At 47.5% G+C, this 27,520-nt stretch overlaps 1 protein-coding gene across 1 annotated transcript in view; it reads right to left on the reverse strand.

The window, feature by feature from the left end:
- Positions 1-522: 522 nt before the first annotated feature.
- Positions 523-27,520, reverse strand: part of SPATA22 (spermatogenesis associated 22) — a 53,498-nt gene continuing 26,500 nt past the window's right edge. The window contains exons 6-7 of the mRNA XM_075333141.1: positions 15,579-15,676; positions 523-1,064 (exon numbers count right to left, since the gene is read on the reverse strand). Of these exons, the coding sequence (XP_075189256.1) occupies positions 870-1,064; positions 15,579-15,676 (293 nt within the window). The 3' untranslated portion in view covers positions 523-869. The remainder of the gene's footprint in view (positions 1,065-15,578; positions 15,677-27,520) is intronic.

Here is a 27,520-nt window from a genome sequence, read left to right on the forward strand (position 1 = left end):
TTACATAAGACATCATTTGATTGTTTACATATTATTCAGTATAAGCACTTTATTCCATGCGTACATTATTTTTATGATATGTGACCAGTTTATTATGCAAGGTTCCTTGTAATTTGTTATTTTTCTGGCAGAGGAGAGTAGGTGGTCACCTTATTTTGGATACAAATAAGTAGTATATGTAGCCTAGTGGCCTTTTAAGTGTTTTTTTTATTCATTATTGTCCTACGTTTGTACAATAAAATTATACATTTTATAGATAAATCTTATATATGTGCAAACCATTTCTAAACTGACACACATGGGGCTTTTGTCTCACCGCAGGAAGAATTTGTACCCATTACTTTAGCCCAATTATAGATATATCTTACAAAGTGAATGGTTATTAGGCCGGAGTCACACTTGCGATTGACTCACATGTGACTCGCGCGAATCTTGCATCGCATCACCCAGCACGGCCTGCTACTCTCTGGACAGGAGCATCTCAGCTGCATAGAAATATATGAAGCTGTTGTATCGGTTGATGGACTGTGAGACTCGCATGAGTTAAGTGTGGGTCAATCGTAAGTGTGACTCCAGCCTTATAATGCTATCTGCAGAGGAGACTTGATTGAAACATACCATGTAAAATGGAGGAGATCTACAGAAGACAAGTGTTATATATAGAAAATTAATTACATAGAAATGGGTATTTAACAGAAGTAGCATTTTTATTGATATAAATAACTCATTTGAGATAGAATATACATGACAACGTCTGAATATAGTGTGGGAATTACATGTTAAACTTTAAATTTATATTGTAAAAACAAAATAACATTGTATAATAATCTGTATTCATCAGATTGAACATTCTCTGACAAGTCTACATCTCATTTAGTGTCTTCCAGACTTACAACGCACTTCTCCATCTCTTTATCAGCAGCGATGATATATTCCATGAAGGCCTGCTGCTCTGCCATGGTGGCCGCTCTTACAGACACGCACTTAAATATATTTTTTTTCTGGTCATAATTCCCCATTGCTCTATGAATTCGGCCTCTGATTAGTCTTGGCAAGTCCCGGTCCTGAGTAGAAACATATTGATACAAAATGAACATGTGCATTTCTATGGAATGAGTCAATGCTGTACATTTCATCTTAGATTCTACTTCCGGCAGCGACAGATATCTAACCAACGATTGGCTGCAGCGGTCACATATCCATTTGACTTGAATAGAATTGTACAGTCGTTCTCTGTACATCCTGTTCTGGTTGTAGCGGTGTGGAAATGGTAGGTAAGAATACATTATATTTAACATTAGAGTACAGTATGTTGAGCCGTTATTTAAGGGGTACTTTGCACGCTGCGACATCGCTAGCCGATGATAGCGATGCCGAGCGCGATAGTACCCGCCCTCGTCGCACATGCGATATCTTGTGATAGCTGCCGTAGCGAACATTATCGCTACGGCAGCTTCACACGCACTTACCTGCCCTGCGACGTCGCTCTGGCCGGTGACCCGCCTCCTTCCTAAGGGGGCGGGCCGTGTGACGTCACAGCGACGTCACCGCGATGTCACTAAGTGGCCGGCCAATAGAAGCAAAGGGGCGGAGATGAGCGGGATGTAAACATCCCGCCCACCTTCTCCCTTCCGCATTGCCGGTGGACAGTGGGCGCAGGTAAGGTGTGTTTGTCGGTCCTGCGGCTTCACACAAAGCGATGTGTGGAGCTGCAGGAACGACAAACAACATCGTACCTGCGGACGCACCGACATTATGAAAATGAACGAATTGACACAGATCAGCGATTTTTGACTGTTTCATGCTCGTTCATCTTCTCTCCTAGGCTTTACACGTTGCGACGTCGTTACTGGCGCCGGATGTGCATCACTTTCGATTTGACCCCGACGATATCGCAGTAGCGATGTCGCAATGTGCAAAGTACCCCTTAGACAAGGAGGTTACTAGAATATGAAATTCTTACTATGCGTTTAAAAAAAGCTTCTCATTTATTTGTTGCAATTAAGATAAGAAGGGCTCACGCTTACTTAGATACCGTATGTTGAATCTTTAAATGATTTGTTACTTCACAAGCATCTTACTATATATCATGCAGTGTAATATAAGGTGCCTACAAAACAATAAATCCTGAGAGGATTCCACATATGTAAGTTCATTATTTCATTGCTATTTACAAGCTACCTGAACTTGTGCACTACACTAATGAGGAGTCACTTACATTATTGACCCAATAAAATCCAGTCGGGATTGTGGAATTACAGATTCTCAACATTTTGCTCCACAGAACCATCAGCAGGATGGAAGCTGCCATTTATAGCAGAATAAAAGCATTATAGCGTCCGTTCACAGTTTCTGCTTCAAGTACATGGATTTCTGCCATCCCCACTCACATAAGTAGAGCATGCCACAAATCTTCCCTCTGAGAGAAGCCTAAAGGCCCCGTCACACTAAGCAACATCGCTAGCAACATCGCTGGTAACGAACAACTTTTGTGACGTTGCTAGCGATGTTGCTGTGTGTGACATCCAGCAACAACCTGGCCCCTGCTGTGAGGTCGTTGGTTGTTGCTGAATGTCCTGGGCCATTTTTTAGTTGTTGCTGTCCTGCTGTGAAGCACAGATCGCTGTGTGTGACAGCGAGACAGCAACAACTAAATGTGCAGGCAGCAGGGGCCGGCTTCTGCTGAGGCTGGTAACTAATATAAACATCGGGTAACCAAGAAGCCCTGTCCTTGGTTACCCGATATTTACCTTTGATACCAGCCTCCTCCGCTCTCACTGCCTGTGCTGCCGGCTCCTGCTCTGTGCACATGTAGCTGCAGGACACATCGGGTTAATTAACCCGATGTGTGCTGTAACTAGGAGAGCAAGGAGCCAGTGCTCAGTGTGCGCTGCTCCCTGCTCTGTGCACATTTAGCTGCAGCACACATCGGGTTAATTAACCTGATGTGTGCTGTAACTAGGAGACTGGGGGCTGGTCACTGGTTGCTGGTGAGCTCACCAGCAACTCATGTAGCCACGCTCCAGCGATCCCTGCCAGGTCAGGTTGCTGGTGGGATCGCTGGAGCGTCGCAGTGTGACAGCTCACCAGCAACCTCCTAGCAACTTACCAGCGATCCCTATCGTTGTTGGGATCGCTGGTAAGTTGCTTAGTGTGACTGGACCTTAAAGATGCAAACTCTCAAACAACTTTGAATACAATGCCTTAAATCACAGCAGTGAATATTTGCCTCAAGTGCTTTTCCAGCATTTTTATACTTATGACAAACTAGCTGTAGTACCCGGCGTTGCCCGGGATAGTAACTGTCTCTCTCCCAGTCTCTCTGTCTGTCTCTTTCCTTGTCTGTCTGTGTCTATGTCTCCGTCTGACTATTTCTATCTCTGTCTGTATTTGTATCAGTCTATGGGCCTCCATCTCTGTGTCTCGCTGTCTCTCTCTATCTCTGTCTCTATGTGTGTTTGTCTGTCTGTCTCTTTCCCCGTCTGTCTATTTTCCATCTGTCTTGGTCTGTCTCTTTGCCCGTCTGTCTCTTTGCCCGATCTGTCTCTTTGCCCGGTCTGTCTCTTTGCCCGGGCTGTGTCTTTGCCCGGTCTGTGTCTTTCCAGGGCTGTCTGTCTGTCTCTTTCCCCATCTGTCTCTGTCTGTGTCTCTGTCTGTCTGTCTTTTTCTGTCTCTATCCGTCTCTCCACCGACATCATATAACCTCACGCATAAGCTTCAACTAACAGTTTATTTTGTTCCTATAGCAACCACTGACAGTTGCTATTAATAACCTATAGCTCCCACCTCCATTCAGTTTAATGGCGGCAGGATTTTAGAGACTAACTGTAAAGCACGGGGTTAAATTTTTCTGTCAAAACATAATCTACGACATTCCCTGGGTCACATGAGGCGTGTGTGCAAAATTTCTTGATTTTAAATGTGACGGTGCGGATTCCTTTAGCCGACATACACACACACACACACACACACACACACACACTCAGCTTTATATATTAGATTTATGTGCAAATAGATCGATGGAGGTCACCATTCAATCTGGGAGGTGGGGATTGGGGAGTGTGACAGAGTCTCTGCCGGGGGAGGGGGACAGGACAGTGCGGGAACGACAGTAACGGCGTAACAGAGTGCTGCGTCTCTACTGAGCAGATATTGATGTCCTATTGTAAGGTTAGGTATCAGTATGATAGCAATGGAAAACACCTTTAATATCAGCCTGGAATGATCCTCTACTCACTTATGACAGAGAAACAATGGTAATGTCACCCTATTACCAATGCCCCCTTTATGAATAGGGCAGTAAGGTGCTTGCATGTCTACTCACAGTCCACAGGACTTGCCATATTAGAAATTGTGTACAATCACAGCTAAGAAATTCCTAGTGTAGGAAATATTTAAAGGAGCATCAGCCTTTCAGCAAATCAAGGTTATTATTTGTCTATTGAAATGGTACACAATATTTCAATGTATTTTGGTATCAATACCTCGCAGTTTTCAACTTCAAGGAATCTGTCCTGTCTAGTGATGGGCGAACACGCAGATATTCAGGATCAGAAAGAATAAGTGGACTAAAAAAAAAAAAAATCGTCTCCAGCCCGGAATTGATCCCAGATATCTGGCCAGACGCCGGTCCCCATATAAGTCTATGGGGACCAGAATCCGGCGCTCATAAATGGTGGTAGAAGGGATAGGGGGATTAGAGCAAGCAAGCTATACTTACCAAGTCTCCGGCATGGCTGTAGCTACTACTGGGCTGCTCACTCTTCTTCCGGAGCTGCTTATTTACCTTCATGCATATTCACTGTTTTCCTTGCCCACCGGTCGTCCTGGCGTCTGTGATTGGTTGCAGTCAGACGAGCCCCCACCCTGTGTGACAGCGTCTGACTGCTTGTGATCACAACCCTGTCTGCGGGTCATTATCATGTAATAAAAATAAATAAAAACAAAATTGGCGTAGGGTTCCCCAGTATTATGATACCCAGCACAGATAAATCATACGGCTACAGGCTGCAGCCCCCAGCTGTGTACTTATTTTGGCTGAGTATTAAAATAGAGGAACCTCCAGCTGTGACCGCAAATAATCTGAGTGACGTCACTGCTCATCACGCGGCTCACTGTCTGCCTGAAGCTCACAGTGGGCAGTCACAATCTATGGCCACCCACTATCACTTCAGGTGTAGCAGGGCTGAAATCGTCGTGGGGCCTCGTGTGGATTACGTCAGACCTGGGTGTTTTGGGGGTTAATAAACTGGTTAAAGAGGGTGTTTTTTGTATTTTATTTCAAATAAAGGATTTTTTCGGTCTTTGTGATTATTTCTATTCACTTACAGATTAGTAATGGGGGGAGTTCTCATAGACGCTTCCCATTATTAGTCTAAGGCTTAGTGGCAGCTGTTGGCTGTTATTAACCCTATTTTACCCCGATTGCCACCACACCAGGTCAATCAGGAAGAGCCAGGTAAAGTTCCGGGATTGACACATCTAATGGATGCAACAATACTGGGTGGCTGCAGGCTGCAGACCACACCCTGTTGTTTTCAATTGTCTATTTAAATAATAGAAAAGAAAAAAACCCACATGCGGTTCCTCTTATTTTGATACACAGCCGAGATAAGCGGACGGCTGGGGGCTGCAGCCTGTAGCTATATGCTTTATCTGTGCTGGGTATGATAATACGGGGGGACCTTACGTCAATTTATTTCTTTTTTTACGTCACGTATACGATAGTGACCCGCAGACAGGGTCTTTGATTAGTTGCAGTTAGACGCTGTCACACAGGTTGGTGCACATCTGACTACAACCAATCACAGACGTCAGGACTGCTGGTGAGCGGGGGAAGCAGTAAATATGGATGGGTAACAATGAGCAGCCCCGGAAGAAGAGTGAGAGACACAGAAACAGTCACAGCCATGTCGGAGACTCGGTAAGTATAGCACGCTAGCATTATTTTTATTTCTATTTTATTTTTACTTCCCGAGTTGTCGGACTCCGATCATTAGCCGGAGTTTCCTGAGAACTCTGGGCCCGTGACCGGCACCTGAATATTTTTATATTTTACAGTCACTAGTCCGGTCATATGATAGACACATGAAAAACCAGAGAAGAAAGAGTTAAATGCTGAGATAGAATTCATTTATTGAAGTGAAAAATACAATAAAGTGCAATCGTGTATGATGAGAACATGAGGAATAAGAACAGAAGGAGGGATCTGGCATTAAAAGAAGGAAGTCCTGGAAAAAAGTCCTGCAACCTGCATGTACAATTACAAAAACACCAATATAAGGTGGCAGGATTGGGTAATTGCAGGACAAAGAGAAACCCCACAACCAGGCGCCTGGCCAGTTCAAGAACCATGCACCGAAGCTGCATGCTGAGAAATTATAAACAGCAATGATACAAATCATGTGCGCAAGTATTGCATGCAGCTCAGGGAAGTGGTTAGATGTAGAGGAGAGCAATGCTCAAAAAGGTAATTACTTAAAGGGGTGGTTCACCCATTTCTTTTATTTTCCCAATGAGTGTCACTTACCATTATATGCATCTTCTCCATTGGCTTGTATTTCCAGTTCTGGCACTGAGCGGCGCTATCCTGCACGCTCAGTGCCTGTCACATGACCCCCTGGAGCTGTGGCCGCCAGCATCCTCTGACGTCCCGGCATTTCTGGGCTCTCAAACTAGACGGGTACGTCAGAGGATGCCGGCGCCACTCACACTGATTGACTGGGCTGTGGGCGGTGACTACCGCACGTCACAGCCCAGCATCGAGGGGAGCTTTAGTGTGGAGCGGTGAAGGCAGAGCGCGCGCTTACCATCCGTCAGCTGTGGGAGGTACGGGCTCCAGTGTGGAGTACAGGGGGGGTTTCCTCCACTGAAATCCCCCCTGTCACGCAAGTATGTGATCACACTGTCCACCCGCCCGCTGTGCTCAGCTGTCAGGAGAGCGGGCGGTGTCGGCAGTGTGATCATATAATCCTACCAGCAGCACAGGTGACCGGACGCTGCATGGGACCAATCTGCTCCACTCTGTCACCTGCACAACAAGTCCCAGAGTGGAGACAGATAGTGACATATAGCACACTATGTGTCAGAGCAGAGCATGTCACTGTCTCCACTCTGGGACTTGTTGTGCAGGTGACCGGATGATACATGTCACTAACTGCCCCACTGTGTGACTTCTGCTGCATAGTACCAACTGTATACATTCTCACCTGCACAACAAGTCCCAGAGTGGGGCAGTTAGTGACATGCAGCACACTATGTGTCAGAGCAGAACATGTCACTGTCTCCACTCTGGGACTTGTTGTGCAGGTGAGAGTGTATACAGTTGGTACTATGCAGCAGAAGTCACAGAGTGGGGCAGTTAGTGACATGTATCATCCGGTCACCTGCACAACAAGTCCCAGAGTGGAGACAGATAGTGACATATAGCACACTATGTGTCAGAGCAGAGCATGTCACTGTCTCCACTCTGGGACTTGTTGTGCAGGTGACCGGATGCTACATGTCACTAACTGTCTCCACTCTGTGACTCCTGCTGCATTGTACCAACTGTATACACTCTCACCTGCACAACAAGTCCCAGAGTGGAGACAGTTAGTGACATGTAGCATCCGGTCACCTGCCCAACAAGTCCCAGAGTGGAGACAGTGACATGCTCTGCTCTGACACATAGTGTGCTATATGGCACTATCTGTCTCCACTGTGGGACTTTTTGTGCAGGTGACCGGATGCTACATGTCACTAACTGCCCCACTCTGAGACTTGTTCAGGTGAGAGTGTATACAGTTGGTACAATGCAGCAGAAGTCACAGAGTGGAGCAAGTTAGTGACATGTATCATCCAGTCACCTGCACAACAAGTCCCAGAGTGGATACAGTTAGTGACATGCAGCACACTATGTGTCAGAGCAGAGCATGTCACCAACTTGCTCTGCTCTGTCACCTGCGGTGCTGCATGTCACCAACTAAGGGTAAGTTCACACAGTGCGTTTTTCGCTTCGTTTTTGCTCAGAAAACTGCATGACTTCGCTTCCTCAGCAAAGTCTGAGTTTTCATTTTTGCTGTCTGCACACAGCATTTTTTTCTGCTGCATTTTTGTGGTGCCCACAAAAACGCAGCATGTCAATTATTTTTGTGTTTTTTCACTGCGTTTTACACCCATTGAGTTGAATGAGATGTTCAAAAACGCAATGAAAAACACAATTTGCAAATATAGCTGCGTTGTAGTGCGTTTCTATGACTAAAAACGCAGCTATAAACGCAAGGGGTGGGTAGTAAAGTGACGTGTACAGGAAGAGGATTCCTTCTGTCATTAAACACAGAAGCGTGAATCCTCCCGGTACCATCACCACCACTTCCATCTCCCGTCCGGTGCCATGTCAGCTCCCGTGCAGCGCAATCTACGGGCGGCAGATGGAGGCAGCTGCTAAATCAAAAGTGAACAATAGAAAAAAAAATGTCATATTCACCTGTCTGCAGACTCCCGGTACCATGTCCGCTCCCAGCTCCTCTCCCAGGACCGCCGCTCCGGCTGTATGCAGACTCTCCGGGCATGTCCGATGCCTGCAGGACCTGGCGCTGATCACCTGATGCGGTCACCTGACGCATCAGCTGATCGTAGTCTCGCGGTGACGCCATCTTTTTAGCGCCCGGCTGGCTATCAGCTGATGCCATCAGAAGACTTCATCAGCTGATTACCGGCAGCGATCTGACGGGATCAGACTCCCGTCCGATCGCTCCAGGAGCTGTCGGTAATCAGCACATAAGTGAGTATTTTTTTTTTTTACTGATGCATCAGCTGATTGTATAACCGGCTTTTATACTATCAGCTGCTGTGTCGTGTGATTCATGTCCTTTAACCTGACATCATCTGATCGCTTTGCCTTCCAGCAAACCGATCAGATGATATTGGATCCGGATTGGACGGCGCGGGACCCTTGACCCAGGATTACTGCGGAGGGGGGTTCTTTATTTCAATAAAGATGGAGTCACTAATTGTGTTGTGTTTTATTTCTAATAAAAATATTTTTCTGTGTTTTGTGTTTTTTTAATCTGTACTATAAATTCATGGTGGCCATTTCTAATATTGGCGTGACCCCATGAATTTTGGGCTTAGGGCCAGCTTATAATTTAAAGCTAGCCCTAACCCCATTATTACCCAGGGAGCCACCAGGGCAGCTGGAAGAGTTGGATACAGCGCCAGAAGATGGCGCTTCTATGAAAGCGCCATTTTCTGGGGTGGCTGCGGACTGCAATTCGCAGAGGGGGTGCCCAGAAAGCTGGGGCACCCTGCACTGCGGATTCCAATCCCCAGCTGCCTAGTTGTACCTGGCTGGACTCAAAAATTCGGCGAAGCCCACGTCTTTTTTTTTTTTTTTTTTAATTATATCATGAAATTCATGAAATAAAAAAAAAAGAAAGGGCTTCTCTATATTTTTGGTTCCCAGCTGGGTACAATTAGGCAGCTGGGGGATGGGGGCAGCCCGTAGCTGCCTGCTGTACCTGGCTAGCATACAAAAATATGGCGAAGCCCACGTCATTTTTTTAAAAAAGTTTTCAGGCAAAAACCTTTATAATAATAAAAAAAATGCTTCCCTGGATTTCTATTGCCAGTGAAAGTAACACCAAGCAGCGGGCGTTAGCAGCCAGTAGCTGCTTGGGTTACCCTTAGCAATAGAAAATGCAGCGGGAGCCCACAAACAATGTGATTTTTTTGTTTTTTTTATTTTTAATGATTTTTTTTAAAAAAAATCGACATGGACTTCGCCCATCGAGCACCAGAGCATTTTACTGCTCAATTCATCCCAAGTAATCAGATGACTCCAGTGTCGGCCGATTACTTGTTCTGTGTCCCCCTGCATCCATTGCAGCGTGTACGGGCTGTGAGGTCAGCGGAGTTCAGTCCAGCACTGGAGTCAGCTGATCTGAATGCAGCTGAACTCCAGCCTGCACACGCTGCGATGGATGCAGGGGGACATAGAACAAGTAAGGTCTAAGCCACACGGCGAGAAACACAGTGCGAGTGGAGTGCGATAAAACATCGCATTCCACTCGGACCAATATTAGCCTGTGTGTCAGCGCACATGGGCGATTATTTTCTCCGCCCTAATTGGACCGAGAAAACAATCGCAGCATGCTACAACTGTAATGCAAGACTCTCTCTTTTACCCATTCAAGTGTATGTGGTGAGAGAAAAATCGCACTGCACTTGCGGTACATCGGTGGACTACGGAGGAGAGAGGGAGAGAAATCCCTCCCACCACTCCTCAGTGCTGGCCCACCCCTCGAGTGCCGGACCGCCCCCCCGCAGCTGAGGTCTGCTCGCACAGTCGGACCTCAGTCGCAGGGACACATGCATGACACTCAGCTCTGCTGTACTGAGCGTGAGCCGAGTGTAATGCGAAGGGAACGCAGTAATCCCCGTGTGGCCCCAGCCTGATCGGCCGACACTTGAGTCAGCTGATCTGAACTCAGCTGAACTCCTGTACACACAGCCCGCACACACAGCCCGCACACGGTCACATGTGATCGGCAGCAGGCAGTGACTGCTGTTAAAGCTACATTCACATGACCGTTCCGTTTTTGCGGGCCACAAAAAACGGTCTTTTTTTTTCACGGATGCATCCTAGTGGCATCCGTGTGACATCTGCGTGCCTTCCGGTTTTTTTTGCGGACCGCAAAAAACGGAAGCAGCAAGAAAGATAAATAGATGAGTAGATATAGAGATGGATAGATAGATATAGAGACAGAGGGATGAATGAATGAATGAATGAATGAATGAATGAATGAATGAATGGAGGGCTGGATAGATAGATAAGAAAGACATATATAATGTCCTACCCCCCTGCATATTCTAAGCGTGCACCCTTTAGTGACTTTCATGTGGCACTAAGGTGCTTAGTCTTGTATTTAGCCAAAAAATAAATAAATAAAAAAAATGACATGCGGTCCCCCTATCTTTTGTAGCCAGCTAGGGTAAAGCAAACGGCTGCAGCCTGCAAACCACAGCTGGCAGCTTCACCTTGGCTGGTAATCCAAAACAGAGGCCCCCCCACACTGTTATTTTAAATTAACTAAATAATTTAAAACAAAAAACACGGGGTCCCCCGAAATTGGATCACCAGCCAAGGTAAAGCGGACAGCTGTGGTCTGGTATTCTCAGACTAGGGAGGTTCACCGTTATTGGACACTCCCCAGCCTAAAAATAGCAGGCTGCAGCCGCCCCAGAAGTAGCACATCCATTAGATGTGCCAGTCCTGGTGCTTCGCGCCAGCTCATCCCGTTGCCCTGGTGCGGTGGCAAACGGTGTTATATATGGGGTTAATACCAGATGTGTAATGTCACCTGGCATCAAGCCCTGGAGTTAGTAATGTCAGGCGTGTATCAGATACCCGACATCACCAACCCAGGCAGTAATAAAAAAAAAAAAATAGACAACAAACACATTTTTATTGGAAAAAACACTCCCCAACACATTCCCTCTTTCACCAATTTATTACAAAGAAAAACAAATCCAGGTCTGGTGTAATACAAGGGGGTCCCACGATGATCCATACCATAGTCAATGTCCCAGTCAATGAAGAACAGAATGTTCCCTATTTGCTGGGAGAGCCGTGCAGTGACCTGAGCTAACATCAATAGGTCAGCCGAGGTCACTGCAGGGCATGACGAGTGCTGCTATCAGGAGGTTAGCGAGGTATATTACCTGCAATGATCGCTGAACTCCTGACAGCAGCGCTGTCACCGAGTTCAATGACCGCCGCCTTCACAAAGTATCGCGAGCGGCCCGTGACGTCACCACTAGTCACAGTCTCGGGTCAACAGCGAGAGGTGATGTGACAAGCGGCGGGCATAGAATGCAGTGACGACCGCTGACGTCAGGAGGGCAAGACTTCATCACCGTATGTAATGAACTTACTAACCTCCTGACGGTAGTGCTTGTCATCCCCGCGGCTGCTGACACTGCAGTGCGGGCCGCTGCTGACACTGCTGAGCGGGCAGCCGCGGGGCTGGGGCTGGAGCGGGACACTGACTGCACGGGCACCCAACGGAAGTCACATGGAAGTGCTTCCGTGAATTTTGCGGACCCATTGACTTGTATTGAGTCACGGTTCGTTATTACAGAACAGAATAGGACATGTTCCATAATAACGGAGCGGACATACGGCATCCGATGTGTTTTTTTTTGTAGGATCGGATGCACATGGAAGTGCTACCATGTACCATCCGATCCTACACAAAAGACATTGAAAAGATGGTCCTGTCTGTGGGGCCGCAAAAAAACAGAAACTGACCAGGACAAACGGAACGGTCATGTGAATGAGCCCACCTGCAGCCATTGCAGAGTGTGCGGGCTGTGAGATCAGGAGTCAGCTGATGCCAGCGCCGGCCGATAAAGTCCCGCTGCAGAAGGATCCGGTAAAATAACGGTTGCATGCGCTGCACATTTAATCCACAGGATCCGGTCATATGCGGTTTGCGGATGATACAGACGACACACAGACTAGGCAAGAGGGGAAAAAAGCAATCTCATCACCCCGTCACTTTTTTTTCCCCCCCTTATTTTTTTTTGCGCCGGCTAATAATCATTTCTGTACACACTCACACACACACTCACACACACACTCACACACACTTTCTTCCCCTGGTTGTGTGCAGAGCTGGCAGCTTCGGATGTCTCTGTGTGATTTCTCTCAGTGCATCCACACAGGGAAGAGGCAGGGAGGAGGCTTTGGGTGGAGAGCTGAGGGGGGTGTGTTAGATAAGCTAGACACCGCCCTAGAGCCACAAAGAATTCTGGTACTTGTAGGAACTGAACACAGGAAGTCAGAGGAGAGATTAACCCCATCAGAGCTGGAGCCAGCAATGAGCATGTGCTCCTAGTGCACAATAAAGGGTAATTTTGCTGAAAAAACATAATAGATGTGTTGAGGGGCACATATTAGCAAGATTTATCAGAAAAAAAAAAATTAGTTTTGGTACCTGGACAACTTCTTTAAATAGGAACAAGGCCCAGGGTTCGAAGTGGTGTACCCCAAAGCACGTATCACAGCCTATGGGATCACCTACCACTTCATCAGTAGGAAGAAGAAAGCGACTTTCTCTGCATGCAGCACCGGTGAGCGGGCTCTTTAACTGGCCAGGCGCCTGGTTGTGTTGTTTCTCTTTGTCTTGCAATTACCCAATCCTGTCACCTTATATTGGTGTATTTTGTCCATATATAAGATATTCAGCTCACCGTGTGTGCACCCACTCCTCTTATCGTCTTTCCTGGAGTACGAACAGGCACTGACACGACCCAAAATAATCCAAATAAAGGGGAAGGAATCCAGCTCTTCAGGTGAAAAAGACTTCAAATTTATTTCAACACGCAAGGAAAACAGATAGCATGACCAGCGCTACGCGTTTCAGGTGAAAAAAAAATCACCTTAATCATGATGCTGGTAAGCAGGTACTACAAGGTTCTTAAAGTGTTACTAATTAACATACTAATTGTTCACATTACTTGAGTACCAAACAAGAAAAAGAAACACACATATCAAATAAAGAAAGTTACAAAAATACAGTTTATGAATAATATGCCTTTATGTTTCAACTACCAGGATCGGGTTTAAATATAAGATGCTATGGGAAATTAGTTTTCCCCTCTTTTGTCTTATTATTTTTCTATTTAATGTTTTGTATATATTTATTTTAATTTTATTAAATATATATAAATTTAACCTTTTATTAAATAATAAAATAATTAATGCCTGATCCCTCCTCCTATTCTTATTTCTCATGTTCTCATGCATGATTGTACTTTATTGTATTTTTCACTTCAATAAATGAATTCTGTCTCAGCATTTAACTCTTTGTCCTCTCGTTTTTCATGAATGATTTGAGCTGCTGGTAATCTGGTTGGCAGTCTCTTCTCCCTCCCGATTACAAATTATCTCTTTGGATGGAAAATAGGTATTTATATGATGGACACATGCAGCTTGGCGCATTAAAGGGAACCAAACATCAGGATTGTGGTATATAAGGCGCAGCCAGTGCAGGACTGGCAGTATCAGGCACAGGCTGTACATGGGCAGCTCGGATGTTTAGGCTGTGAAATCCAAGTTTGTGAAGTTTAAAAATTCATCATCTTTTTGACTGACAGTTGCACCTCTGCTGATAATATCCGGGTGGGTTATGCACATGGATTCCCCCCACCCGCCGCCTATTCCTCCCTATCTCTGGCTCTATGCAAATGTTTCTATTCAGTAACACGGCGTCGGAGTTGGCGCCTGCGCATAGCGCTTATCTCCGATGCCATGTTTCTGAAGCCCGCATTACCTAGTCTTGTGCCTAAGAGGGCGGCGCATGTGCCCTCGCTACTTCAGATCTTGTTGTGACCGCGGGAGTGCGCGCGGTCACAATAGGACTGGAGAACAGCTGATCTTACCGATTAGCTGCAGCAGACGATATTGTAGCAGACGGGGCGGGAATAGATAGCAAGATCTGACTGAAATATTCCCTTCCTGTTGCACCTGTCAATCAAATAGAAGTTACTTTACTTGCACATATTTCTGAAATAAAACATCCAATCTCTGAACAAAACTATGCCTGGATTCAGCAATCTAGTGCCAGTATAGCACTGGCATTACTTTAAATACAAAAATCCTGCTGGTTGGTTCCCTTTAAAAGACAACTGCAATAACTGTACTGGAACGAACCAGTGCGCCTATCACATCACCAGGACAGACTTTTACTCACTGGAATTAGACTTAAAGTTAGGGGTACTTTGCACACTACGACATCGCAGGTGCGATGTCGGTGGGGTCAAATTGAAAGTGACGCACATCCGGCATCGCAGGCGACATCGTAGTGTGTAAAGCCTAGATGATACGATTAACGAGCGCAAAAGCGTCGTAATCATATCATCGGTGTAGTGTCGGCGTAATCCATAATTACGCTGACGCTATGGTTCGATGTTGTTACTCGCTCCTGCGGCAGCACACATCGCTGTGTGTGAAGCCGCAGGAGCGAGGAACATCTCCTACCGGCGTCACCGCGGCTTCCGTAGGATATGCAGAAGGGAGAAGGTGGGCGGGATGTTTACATCCCGCTCATCTCCGCCCTTCCGCTCCTATTGGCCGCCTGCCGTGTGACGTCGCACTGACGCCGTACGATCCGCCCCCTCAATAAGGAGGCGGGTCGCCGGCTAGAGCGACGTCCCAGAACAGGTGAGTCCATGTGAAGCTGCCGTAGCGATAATGTTCTCTACGGCAGCTATCACAAGGATATCGCAGCTGCGACGGGGGCGGGGACTATCGCGCTCGGCATCGCAGCATCGGCTTGCAATGTCGCAGCGTGCAAAGTACCCCTCACTCTCATATGACTGCAATCAGAGATCTTAAAAACCATAAAAAAGGTATATTGTAAGTAAATAAACATAGGTGTATAACTGTTACCAAGCAATAAATAACTGGTAATCGCTGGCCCATCATAGTCAGCTGAAAATTATTTGTGACTCAACTACAGTGCAATCGAGAGATTTATTTTACACTCAAACCTAAAAAAAATATGTAAAGAATAAAGTAGTGAATTACTTACAATTTCATAATATATGCATTGAATGTAATTCTTGCCGTCCCGTAGAAGGAAGAGTTTTGATCCGTGGTCACCTGAGGTGACAGCAGAGTCCAGGGTCGCTATAGATTAGAGAAACAGCCGTCTTAATTGACTTTTTTCAACTCTCGTATACAAAATACTGAGCAAAGTGTCACATGAATGCAGGCACAAACACAGTGTGAGGTCTTCACATAAATGCAGGTCGTAATGACCGCGGTTGCAGAGGTTGACATTGCGACCGGGCCTGGAAGGTTTAGCGGCCCGTTGCCCGCCCTGCAGAGAAGCTCCTTGAGAGAGGAGCTGCACTGTTCTGTGGCAGACCACATTGCCACTATAGGGCTTGTGAGTCAGGGGAACCCAGTGCCAGGGGCAATACCGGGTCCCCCCTTGCTCACGGGCCCTCACCCATCATTGTACACAGCAATGATTAAGGCTGGAGCAGAGCACTCCGCTCCATGCTTCATCATTCTCCCTCTGTGCCTGCACTCGACGTCTCAGTGCAGCAGAGCACGGTGACGTCACTACAGTGCGACTGCTGTGCGGAGACTGCAGAGCGCAGGGTGCATGATGCGAGGAGGCTGACCGTTGGTTTGGGTTTTTTTTAATCAGTGAGTACATAGTGGCCAGGGGCCTATAAGGGTGTATTATACATGGAGGTCTATGGGGCTGCATAATACAACATGAAGAACACTTTATACATGACTATAGGGGTGCATTATACATGGAGCTCTATGAGTCCCCTTATACATGACCCTCGCTCTATGGGGCTGCATAATACAACATGAAGAACACCTTATACATGACTATAGGGGTGCATTATACATGGATGACTATGGGCTGCATAATACAATTTGAAGGTCTATGGGGCTGCATTATAATACATTTAGGACTATAGGGGCTCCATTATAATATATGGAGGACTATGGGGGCTACCTTATACATGGACTATGGGGCTGCATTATAATATGCAAGACTATGAGGGCTGCATTATAATATATGGAGGACTATGTAGTGCAGTATAATATATGGAGGACTATGTGGTGCAGTATAATATATGGAGGACTATGGGGTCCAGTATAATATATGGAGGACTATGGGGTGCATTATAATATATGGAGAAATATGGGGTGAATTATAATACTTGGAGGACTATGGGAGTTTCATTATTATAATTGGAGGGCTGTGAGGACTACTTTATAAATGAAGGACTATGGGAAATACATTATAATACATGGAGGACTATGGGAGTGCATTCTAATATATGAAGGGTTATGTAGGACCATTTATACCATATGGAATGATATGGGGGGGCCATTATTGTATTTAGAGAACTATATACAAGGGGGACAAAGATACAAGAGATATAAGCACGAGATGGGAAAGTTTTGTGCTGAGGGAAAGATGGGTATCAGAACATAGGAAGCTGGGTGCTGATAGAAAGAGGGATTTCAGATCATGGGAAATCTGGGTGCTGAGGTAAAGAGCCAAGTGTCGGCGTCAATATCCCGTACCCCGATGTCGGAGTATGTGGGGGTCCCAGGTCCAAACTTTGCATCGGGGCCCATCAAACTCTAGTAACGCCACTGCATGTTATGTTATTCAATAAAAAAATATATTTTTGTATGCTCCAAAAAAGAAAAGGATAACTCTTTCCATTGTAAATTTTCTGTGTTTAGGATTCACTCCTGGTTTTGGCTTTATATAATAAATGCAACATACTGTTATAATCTGCATTGTGTGATCTTAAGCTACCAAACAACAAGCCTATGTTTCACTGCAAACTCATGAACAGAAAACTGGGTATTGCACAAGGGCAGAGTTTGACTTCTTCCTGATGTGTCCACCCTAGGAAACAGCTGGCGACGGAGCTCAGAATACTGTAGCCTCAGCAAACATTTACACTGTGCAGACTTGGTCATATTCTGCATCTGTATTTCTTTTTTTAAAGCCAAAGTAAAAACAGCATAAGTTATAGTATTCTGTAAAAAGCACAAACTTCTCCAATCAGGGCCTAGAAAAAAAACCCCAATGTGGGGCACTGCAGCCCGAATGTGGATGCTGCCCCCTGACTGCTGGCCCCCTCCTGTAAAAATAGGTGATCCCCCTTTAAGAGACCTCTCGACTTTGTCACTCCTCCCACTGAAGCGTCATTGGTTCCTCCCTCTGCAGCTTGCTGCACAGGATCAAGGGAGTTTTTCCTGGCCACTCTCTCTGAGGACCCGGACCAGTTTGGACTGCCGGTATGATGGACCCGCTCATGGATGCGGTGAGAGAGCGCATCGGCAGGGAGGGGAGCGGATGGCTCACAGGGCTGTTACCTGTGGGCAGCTTCCTCTCTGCCGAGGTTCAAGCGAGCGGTGCCAGCGAGCGGAGGTCTAAGAGACATACCCGCCCGCCGGCCCGCTTGAGCCCGCCACAGAATTCAAAAAGGAGCGCGAAGAAAAGCTCTTCGCGCTCCCAGCGCTTACCCCCGCCCACCATCCTTAGCTCGGCTGCCGGCGCCATTGTGAGGGACGCTCCAGGGGACAGGGAGACAGCGCAGGCCGGCGGCCCCTCGTTACAAGCAGCAGGCAGCTGCACGGGGTTAAGGGGAGCCGATTTCCATCCGATTGCCCTGAGCAGCATTGCTCCAAACGTCCTCCCCTTAGTTGCAATGGGAGGAAATAATACATGCCAGAGTTCCTCTGGTTCCAGCGGTGCTTCTGCTGATATGAGAGCACCGCTTGAGCCGGCACCTCTAGCCCAAAGGGAGGGGGGAAACGGGCCCATAAATATTCCACAGGTGGATGGACAGTTGGTCCTGTGGCCCCCACCTGATCACACACCGCCACCATCACAGTTGAGCCAGCCTTTACTTATTGCCCCACTAGGCACTGGTTTAGTCTCACAGCTTAATCCTCCCAGTGTAATTGTACCTCACCAACTGGCTCCCTATGTAAGGGGGGAGGGGGCCAGTTCACCACTTGGCCTGCAGAATAGCCTCCTACAGATGAGGGCGGGGGTGATTAGCGGAGGGTATCAGAACATATCACGGTCACGTGCTGGGACCCCGGCCACGGCTATTGCGGGTGGTGCGGGCAGCCAACGTGGGCATGCTTCCTCATCATCATCATCATCTGACGAGCAGCGCACGCGTAGGCGCAGCAGGCGACGTATCAGCAGCCGTCGCCGTGGCAGATCTAGGTCTAGGCGGCGTAGTCGGCGTTCCAGGTCCTCGCGCTGGCGCTCCCCCTCTTCCTCAGACGAATCCCCAGAGAGGTCACGCAGAAGAAGGAGAACACCAACCGCTACAACTGTGCAGCGTGGCGATGTGGGTCCAACATCCGTGGACCAGTTCCAGGATATGGGAAACACAATTTCTTCGACGCACGGTGAGTACCCTTACGTGGGGGTCTGGAGTGGGGTTGGGTCTACCGGGGCTGCGCCTAGGGACCCGGCTCAGGTTCAAAAAATATTCGTGAACCCCAAATTGTTACAGGTGCCAGAGGGGTCAAAAGTAACCCCTCCTGGTCCGGACCTCTACAAAGGTGGTCTTTTTTGTGGGGTCCCTCCCTTGGGTTCCCACCTTGAAGTGCAGGTGAAAGAGTTGATTTGGGCCAACAGTTACGTCGACATCTGGTCATTAATATCGACAGACCAGCATTCGGTTGATCGGGAACGGCGGCCGGGCGAGAAGTTTTATGACCGTAAGCCTAAGGTCGCCAAGACAGTAAATAAATGGTTGCAGGCGTTCGCCGTTCTGGGATGTGTTATGGGTCAACGGCACCCGGAAAGGTGCTCAGAATTGTTTATTTACATGGACAGCATCTACAGCTCGTACAAGGCCCATGGAGGTTCGGCGTGGTGGAAGTACGATGAGGACTTCCGTCGCCGTTTGGACCTTCAGCCCCACCTGGGTTGGGGAGTCAAGGCCACTGACTCTTGGCTCCGCCTGATGATGGCGCAGAGGGTTATACAGCCTTTTCCCGGGGGGGCTGCCGTGCCCGGATCTCACACGGGCGCGGTGGCCGTCCGCCGCCCGGGAACATGTTGGTTATTTAACGACGGATTCTGTAAATACCACACCCTGTGCAAGTACAAGCACGAGTGCTCGGTGTGCGGGGGGCCTCACACTGCCTCCAAATGCAACAAGCCCGCTCAAAAAGCCCACGGGGCTAAACCCGGGACTCAGGAACACCGTGACCCCAGTGAGCGTCACCATGATGGAGCCGTGGCTAAGCAGGTACCCCAATAGAAGGGCTGCAGCCCAAATCAGATTCGGTTTTTCGTTCGGTTTTTTCATACCTTTCCTTTTTTCTAGGCTCCCCTCATCATCCCCCAATTTGAAATCAGCAAGGGAAAACCCGGAAGTCATCCGTTCCAAACTGGTTAAGGAAGTGGCCTTAGGGCGTTTTCAAGGTCCGTTTAAGGCCCCACCTTTCAGTAACCTGCGGGTGTCACCCTTGGGGGTGGTTCCCAAAAAGGAACATGGACAATTCCGGCTCATTCACCACCTGTCCTATCCCAAGGGTAGATCGGTGAATGACGGTATACCTGAGGAAGACTCGTCGGTTCATTATGTGTCTTTCGATAGGGCAGTTGAATTGGTCAGGCTTGCTGGTAGGGGTGCTCTCTTAGCAAAATCCGACATAGAGTCGGCCTTCCGCCTCTTGCCGGTACATCCGGACTGTCATCACCTGCTGGGTGCAATGCTGGACGGTGAGTATTATTTCGACACCTGTCTCCCCATGGGTTGTTCCATTTCTTGCCAGTATTTTGAAATGTTCAGCTCTTTTTTAGAATGGGTTGCCCGCCGGGAGACAGGTTCCGAGGGGATAACTCACTATTTGGACGATTTCTTATTCGTCGGCCCCGCCGCCTCTCCGTTGTGCCAATCCGTATTGGACTGTTTTCAGTCCCTGATGGGACGGTTTGGTGTCCCTCTTTCAAAAGAAAAAACCATTGGCCCTGTCACGGTCTTGTCTTTCCTGGGTATAATCATTGACACCGAAGCTATGGAGTTCAGGCTTCCCCCGGAAAAAATCCGAGGCCTGCTTGACCTTATTTCGGCGGTCATTTCAGTGGGAAAAGTCACCTTGTTACAAATGCAGTCACTATTGGGTTCACTCAATTTTGCCTGCAAGGTCATGCCCATGGGCAGGATTTTTTCCAGGCGCCTGTCATTGGCTACTTGTGGGGTACGGCTTCCACACCATCGAATTCGAATAACAACATCCCTTAAGAACGACTTGTTTGTGTGGCAAAACTTTTTGAGCACATACAACGGCCGCACTTGCTTTCAAGAGGCGGACCGGACAAACTCGGAGGTAGAGCTTTTTTCGGACGCTGCAGGAGCCGTTGGATTCGGGGTCATTTTTGGCACTCAGTGGTGTGCGGAAAAATGGCCGGAAACCTGGGTACAGTGGGCGTGGACCGGGAACCTTACCCTGCTTGAACTTTTCCCTATAGCGGTCGCGGTCGAAATTTGGGGGGAGGCGTTGAGGAATAAGCGGATCATATTTTGGTGCGATAATGCCAGCGTGGTGCATGCCATCAACCACTTGTCCGCCTCTTCCCCCCCAGTCATCAGCCTGATCAGTTTCTTAGTTTTAAAATGCTTATCAATAAACGTTTGTTTTAAAGCGAAGCATGTTCCTGGTTGCAAAAATAACATGGCGGACGCCCTGTCGCGTTTTCAATTTCAGAGATTCCGGGAGTTGCATCCATCAGCGGAGGTTCAAGGTTTGGTGTGCCCAGCAGGGATGTGGGATGTCCCGCTCAGCTGATTCCGATGATCCATTCCTCAGTGGCCCCGTCGACTTGGAGGGCCTATGGTAAGGCATGGAACGATTGGTGCGAGTCGGTGGGGGAAATTTCTGGTGCGCCTTCGGGCGACACTTTATTACAGCTTACACTGAGGTATTTGGTGTCCCTGCACAACCGGCGGGCATCCGGGGCGGTTACACGTAACCGGCTATCGGGCATAGCGTTTAACTTTAAACTCAGGAACTGGCCAGATGTTACAAAGTCCTTTTTAGTGCACCAAGTCCTGAAGGGCTGGAGGAGAAGTGACATTAGGATTGATCGTAGAAGGCCCATCTCTTTTCAACTGTTGGCTGAATTAATCAATGGGGCAAAGGTTTTGTGTAATTCTTCATACGAATTCACTCTGTTTGCTGCGGCTTTTGGAACTGCATTTTTCGGGGCCCTTCGGGTCGGGGAACTTGTACCGAAGGCACGGGGAGACATTGGTGGCTTACGACGGGACGATGTTTTAGTATGTGGCGACGGGTTGCGAGTACGCTTGCGTAAATCTAAGACGGATCAGGAAAGCAGTGGAACATGGTTTCCCCTGTTTTCTATCCCAGGCCCAGTGTGCCCTGGAGCTCTTGTTAGGTCTTTTCTAGCGATCAGAACCGATGGGCCGCAATTTTTCACACATGAGGACGGTTCCCCCCTATTAGCGGGGCAGTTTTTAAATTTTTTGCGGCGCATTCTGATCCATCTTGGCCTGCCAGCGTCTGAATTCGGGACTCATTCTTTCCATATCGGGGCTGCCACGGAGGCTTCACGGGCAGGTATGCAAGATTCGGAAATCCAGCGGGTTGGAAGATGGCGTTCCAGGTGCTTCATGAGATACATTCGCCCTGAGCTGGTCTTAAACGCAGGCACTGCAGAGCAGGCCTTCGTCTTGGATTAGGTGGTGTAACTGGAGCACGCCGGTGTGGTTTGGGAGCTCATGAGTCGCTCTTGCGGGATGTGGTTAGCGGGAGCATTGCAAGGGTGAAGGTACCTGTTCATCTGTTTTTGTCTGTGGTTTGACATTGTTTTCTTTTCAGATACAAGCCGTCCGAGTGTGTGGATCCTAGGTCATTCGTTTGTGTACTGGGCGGCTCTGAGAGCGGACTCCCGACCTGGTGGCCGGTCCTTGGGATTACTTGACACCGACGTAAACTGGAGAGGTATCAGGGGCCTGTCCTGGCCGCAAGTTTTACCAGACGTGGTCACGATAGCAAGGATGGTCTCCTCCCCAGTGGTTTTGGTGATACACGCCGGGGGTAACGACCTGGTTTCGTTTCCGTTGGCTGAGTTACTGACCCTTATGCGGTCTGATATGGACAAATTCCCCTGTTTCTTCCCTCAAATGAAGCTGGTTTGGTCCGAGGTGATTCCGCGGCTTGTTTGGCATGGCGCTAAGGAAGGTTTCGCCATGGAACGAACCCGGCGTACGCTGAATCAGCGCATCTCAAAATTTATACGGTTCAAAAACGGGGTGGTCGTCCGCCATCACCAGCTGGAGGGTGATAATACGGCTTACCTGCGTGCGGATGGAGTGCATCTGAATGATAGTGGTCAGGAGTTGTTCTTGGCAGGAATCCGTGAGGGTGTCGTGCAAGCGCTCCAGTCCATGGTGGGTGGGGTCGCAGCTCGTTGATTTGCTGCTCCTTGGCGGAAGGGGTCGGAATTAAGGAGAAATGGAGGTGAAACACCCGCACCGGACGGCCGAGTGGCGGTACTTTACCTAAACCCCTGGTATATTTGGCTGGTTTACCGCCTGTTTTGGAGAGCTGTGACCATAATTTTATCCCAAAAGATGAGAGCATTGTTTTCCTTTGACTCTCCAAAGAAAAAGTTAAATAAAAAGTTTTGTTTTCAAAGAAAAATTGTGTCGTGGTGTCTCTTAAAGGGGAGGGGGAGGATTTGTTGGGGTCCTGGCAGTCTGTGGGGCACTGCAGCCCGAATGTGGATGCTGCCCCCTGACTGCTGGCCCCCTCCTGTAAAAATAGGTGATCCCCCTTTAAGAGACCTCTCGACTTTGTCACTCCTCCCACTGAAGCGTCATTGGTTCCTCCCTCTGCAGCTTGCTGCACAGGATCAAGGGAGTTTTTCCTGGCCACTCTCTCTGAGGACCCGGACCAGTTTCCCGCCCACCCTCCCCTCTTTTTAAGGTTTTTTGTTGAAAGGAGATGTGAGTTTTTTCGGTTGTTTGGTATTATCAAGTCACAGCAGCGGAAGGGGTCGGAATTAAGGAGAAATGGAGGTGAAACACCCGCACCGGACGGCCGAGTGGCGGTACTTTACCTAAACCCCTGGTATATTTGGCTGGTTTAACGCCTGTTTTGGAGAGCTGTGACCATAATTTTATCCCAAAAGATGAGAGCATTGTTTTCCTTTGACTCTCCAAAGAAAAAGTTAAATAAAAAGTTTTGTTTTCAAAGAAAAATTGTGTCGTGGTGTCTCTTAAAGGGGAGGGGGAGGATTTGTTGGGGTCCTGGCAGTCTGTTCTAACTGGTATAAAAGATACAATTTCTGGATGAGGTCTCTGATGAGGATGTGGTACTTGGTCACAATATTATATTTTAGAAAGACCGTACGTTATTTATTGAGCTATAAGTCTTGCTTATTAGCAAGAAAAACAAATCTTGCTTAACCCCTTCACCCCCGGCCACTAAAACACCCTAATGACCGGGCCATTTTTTGCAATTCTGACCAGTGTCACTTTGACAGGTTATAACTCTGGAACGCTTCAACGGATCCTGGCGATTCTGAGATTGTTTTTTCGTGACATATTGTACTTCATGTCAGTGGTAAATTTAGGCCGATATTTTTTGCGTTTATTTGTGAAAATTTAGGAAATTTTGCGAAAATTTTGAAAATTTCGCAATTTTCAAACTTTGAAAATTTATGCCCATAAATCTGAGAGATGTCACACAAAATAGTTACTAAATAACATTTCCCACTTGTCTACTTTACATCAGCGCAATTTTCGAAACAAATTATTTTTTCGTTAGGAAGTTAGAACGGGTCAAAGGTCATCAGCAATTTCTCATTTTTCCAACAAAATTTACAAAATAATTTTTTTTAGGGACCACATTACATTTGAGGTGACTTTGAGAGGCCTAGGTGACAGAAAATACCCAAACGTGACCCCATTCTAAAAACTGCACCCCTCACACTGCTCAAAACCACATCCAATAAGTTTATTAACCCTTTAGGTGCTTCACAGGAACCAAAGCAATGTGGAAGGAAAAAATGAAAATTTTACTTTTTAACACAAAAATGTTACTTTAGCCATAAAATTTTCATTTTTACAAGGGAGAAAAGAGAAAGTACACTCTACAATTTATTAACAGAGAATAATGAAGTAGGGCTTGCAAAGCCGCGCCAGTGACCACTCTGACAATGGAGAATTAATGTTCCTTTATTTCATCTTCAGGTCGACGCATTTCCGGAGTCTCAGCTCCCTTCCTCAGGACACACAGGAAAAAAGTACATCAAATCTGCTAAAACACGAGGGCTGCAAGATCTATATATATTCTGTCAAGATGACGTCAGAACCCAACCTCTTTCTTAAAAAAATCGGCGGGAAAAAATACAAAAAAATGCACAAACCAGTGGACATCACATAGTGCAAACATATATATGATATAAAACCGAAATTATGATAAAAACCAAGTCACTGGCGCGGCTTTGCAAGCCCTACTTCATTATTCTCTGTTATCAGCCATTTTGGGTGCTGCTGCCTGTGGCCTGGATTCTATGCCCATATAGTAGTTGTGACTCTCACAACTCTTTCTGGTGAGTGTGATTTACCTGTATAACCCTGATATTACTCGGGTAAGACCCTATTGCGCTTCTTTTTTCCACAGTACTCTCTCTACAATTTATTGTGCATGTTCTCCTGAGTACGCTGATACCCCATATGTGGTAAAAATCAATTGTTTGGGCGCACGGCAGAGCTCGGAAGGGAAGGAGCGCCATTTGAATTTTTGAACGCAAAATTAGCTGCACTCATTAGCGGACGCCATGTCGGGTTTGAAGACCCCCTGAGGTGCCTAACCAATGGAGCTCCCCCACAAGTGACCCCATTTTGGAAACTAGAGCCCTCAAATCATTTTTCTAGATGTTTGGTGAGCAGTTTGAACCCCTGGGGGCTTCACAGAAGTTTATAGCGTTGAGCCGTGAAAAGAAAAAAAATTTTTTTACCACAAAACGGTTGCTTCAACTAGGTAGCTTTTTTTTTTCACAAGGGTAACAGGAAAAAATGCACCATAAAATGTATTGTGCATTTTCTCCTGAGTACGCAGATACCTCATATGTGGTGGAAATCAAATGTTTGGACACACGGCAGTGCTCGGAAGGCAAGGAGCGCCAATTGAATTTTTGAGTGCAAAATTAGCTGCACTCATTAGCGGACGCCATGTCGGGTTTGAAGACCCCCTGAGGTGCCTAAACAATGGAGCTCCCCCACAAGTCACCCCATTTTGGAAACTAGAGCCCTCAAATAATTTTTCTAGATGTTTGGTGAGCACTTTGAACACCTGGGGGCTTCACAGAAGTTTATAGCGTTGAGCCGTGAAAAGAAAAAATTTTTTTTTTACCACAAAACGGTTGCTTCAACTAGGTAGCTTTTTTTTCACAAGGCTATCAGGAAAAATGCACCATAAAATGTATTGTGCATTTTCTCCTGAGTACGCAGATACCTCATATGTGGTGGAAAGTAATTGTTTGGGCGCATGGCGGGGCTCAGAAGAGAAGGAGCGCCATTTGACAGCAAAATTGGTTGGAATCATTAGCGGACGCCATGTCACCTTTGGAGACCCCCTATGGTGCCTAAACAGTGGAGCTCCCCCACAAGTGACACCATTTTGGAAACTAGAGCCCTCAAATAATTTTTCTAGATGTTTGTGAGCACTTTGAACACCTGGGGGCTTCACAGAAGTTTATAGCGTTGAGCCGTGAAAAGAAAAAAATTTTTTTTTACCACAAAACGGTTGCTTCAACTAGGTAGCTTTTTTTTCACAAGGCTATCAGGAAAAAAATGCACCATAAAACGTATTGTGCAATTTTTCCTGAGTACGCAGATACCTCATATGTGGTGGAAAGTAATTGTTTGGGCAAATGGCGGGGCTCAGAAGAGAAGGAGCGCCATTTGACTTTTCAAACGCACAGACGCAGTGCACTGATCGGCCGCTGCAGGACGCACGGTCGGATGCGATAAAAAAAGCGTCGGGGATACGGAAAAAAAAAAGTCACGCCAAAAATTGACCATGGATGCAGATACGTTATGTGCATCCCTGATCAGCGCTTGGTGGGACGCACGTACGGATGCCATACAAAAAGCGTCGCAGTTACGGAAAAAAGTCACGCCAAAAATTGAGCAGGGATGCAGATCCATTATCTGCATCCCTGATCAGCGCTTGGCGGGTCGCACAGACGGATGCGATACAAAAAGCGTCGGGGATACGGAAAAAAAAGTCACGCCAAAAATTGAGCAGGGATGCAGATCCGTTATCTGCATCCCTGATCAGCGCTCAGCGGGACGCACGGACGGATGAGGTGTAAAAATGGACAGGAGATACAGAAAAAAAAAAGTTATACTTACAGTACCCAGAGGATTAGCAGGAGGATCACTGACCAGAAGAGCTGCAGAGGAACAGATGGCAGAGAGATGGACAGCTTTACAGGAGCAGCAGGCAGATCAGCAGAATGCCCAGGAAGGACCCAGCGATGGAGGCAGATGTGATCAGGCCGGTGAAGACAGGCAAGAGGACGTCGGGAGAGAGCAGAGGGGGGGTAGAGAGCAGAGGGGGGGTGGAGAGCAGAGGGGGGGGGGGGGTGAGCAGAGTGGGGGGAGAGCAGAGGGGGAGACCGGAGAGGGAGCTGCAGAAGCAGAATAGAGATAATGCGGGAGGCAGTCAGATCGCGGGGGGAGCAGATCGGGATGTCTGGTGGGGTAAGGGGGGGGGAGCAGATCGGGATGTCGGGGGGGCAGATCGCAGGGGGGCACGGGCAGGGGCTAACACGGGAGCGCACACGGGCACCACGGGAGCGCGCACGGGCTGCAAAGTGAGCACAGTACTCACGTGCAGCAGCAGCGGTGACCTCAGCTACGGCGGCGGCGGCAGGAGCAGCGGTGGCGTGGTACCACAAGTACCAGCCAC

The sequence above is a fragment of the Anomaloglossus baeobatrachus genome, chromosome 2 (genome assembly GCF_048569485.1).
Source record: "Anomaloglossus baeobatrachus isolate aAnoBae1 chromosome 2, aAnoBae1.hap1, whole genome shotgun sequence".
In the NCBI taxonomy this organism is placed as follows: domain Eukaryota; kingdom Metazoa; phylum Chordata; class Amphibia; order Anura; family Aromobatidae; genus Anomaloglossus; species Anomaloglossus baeobatrachus.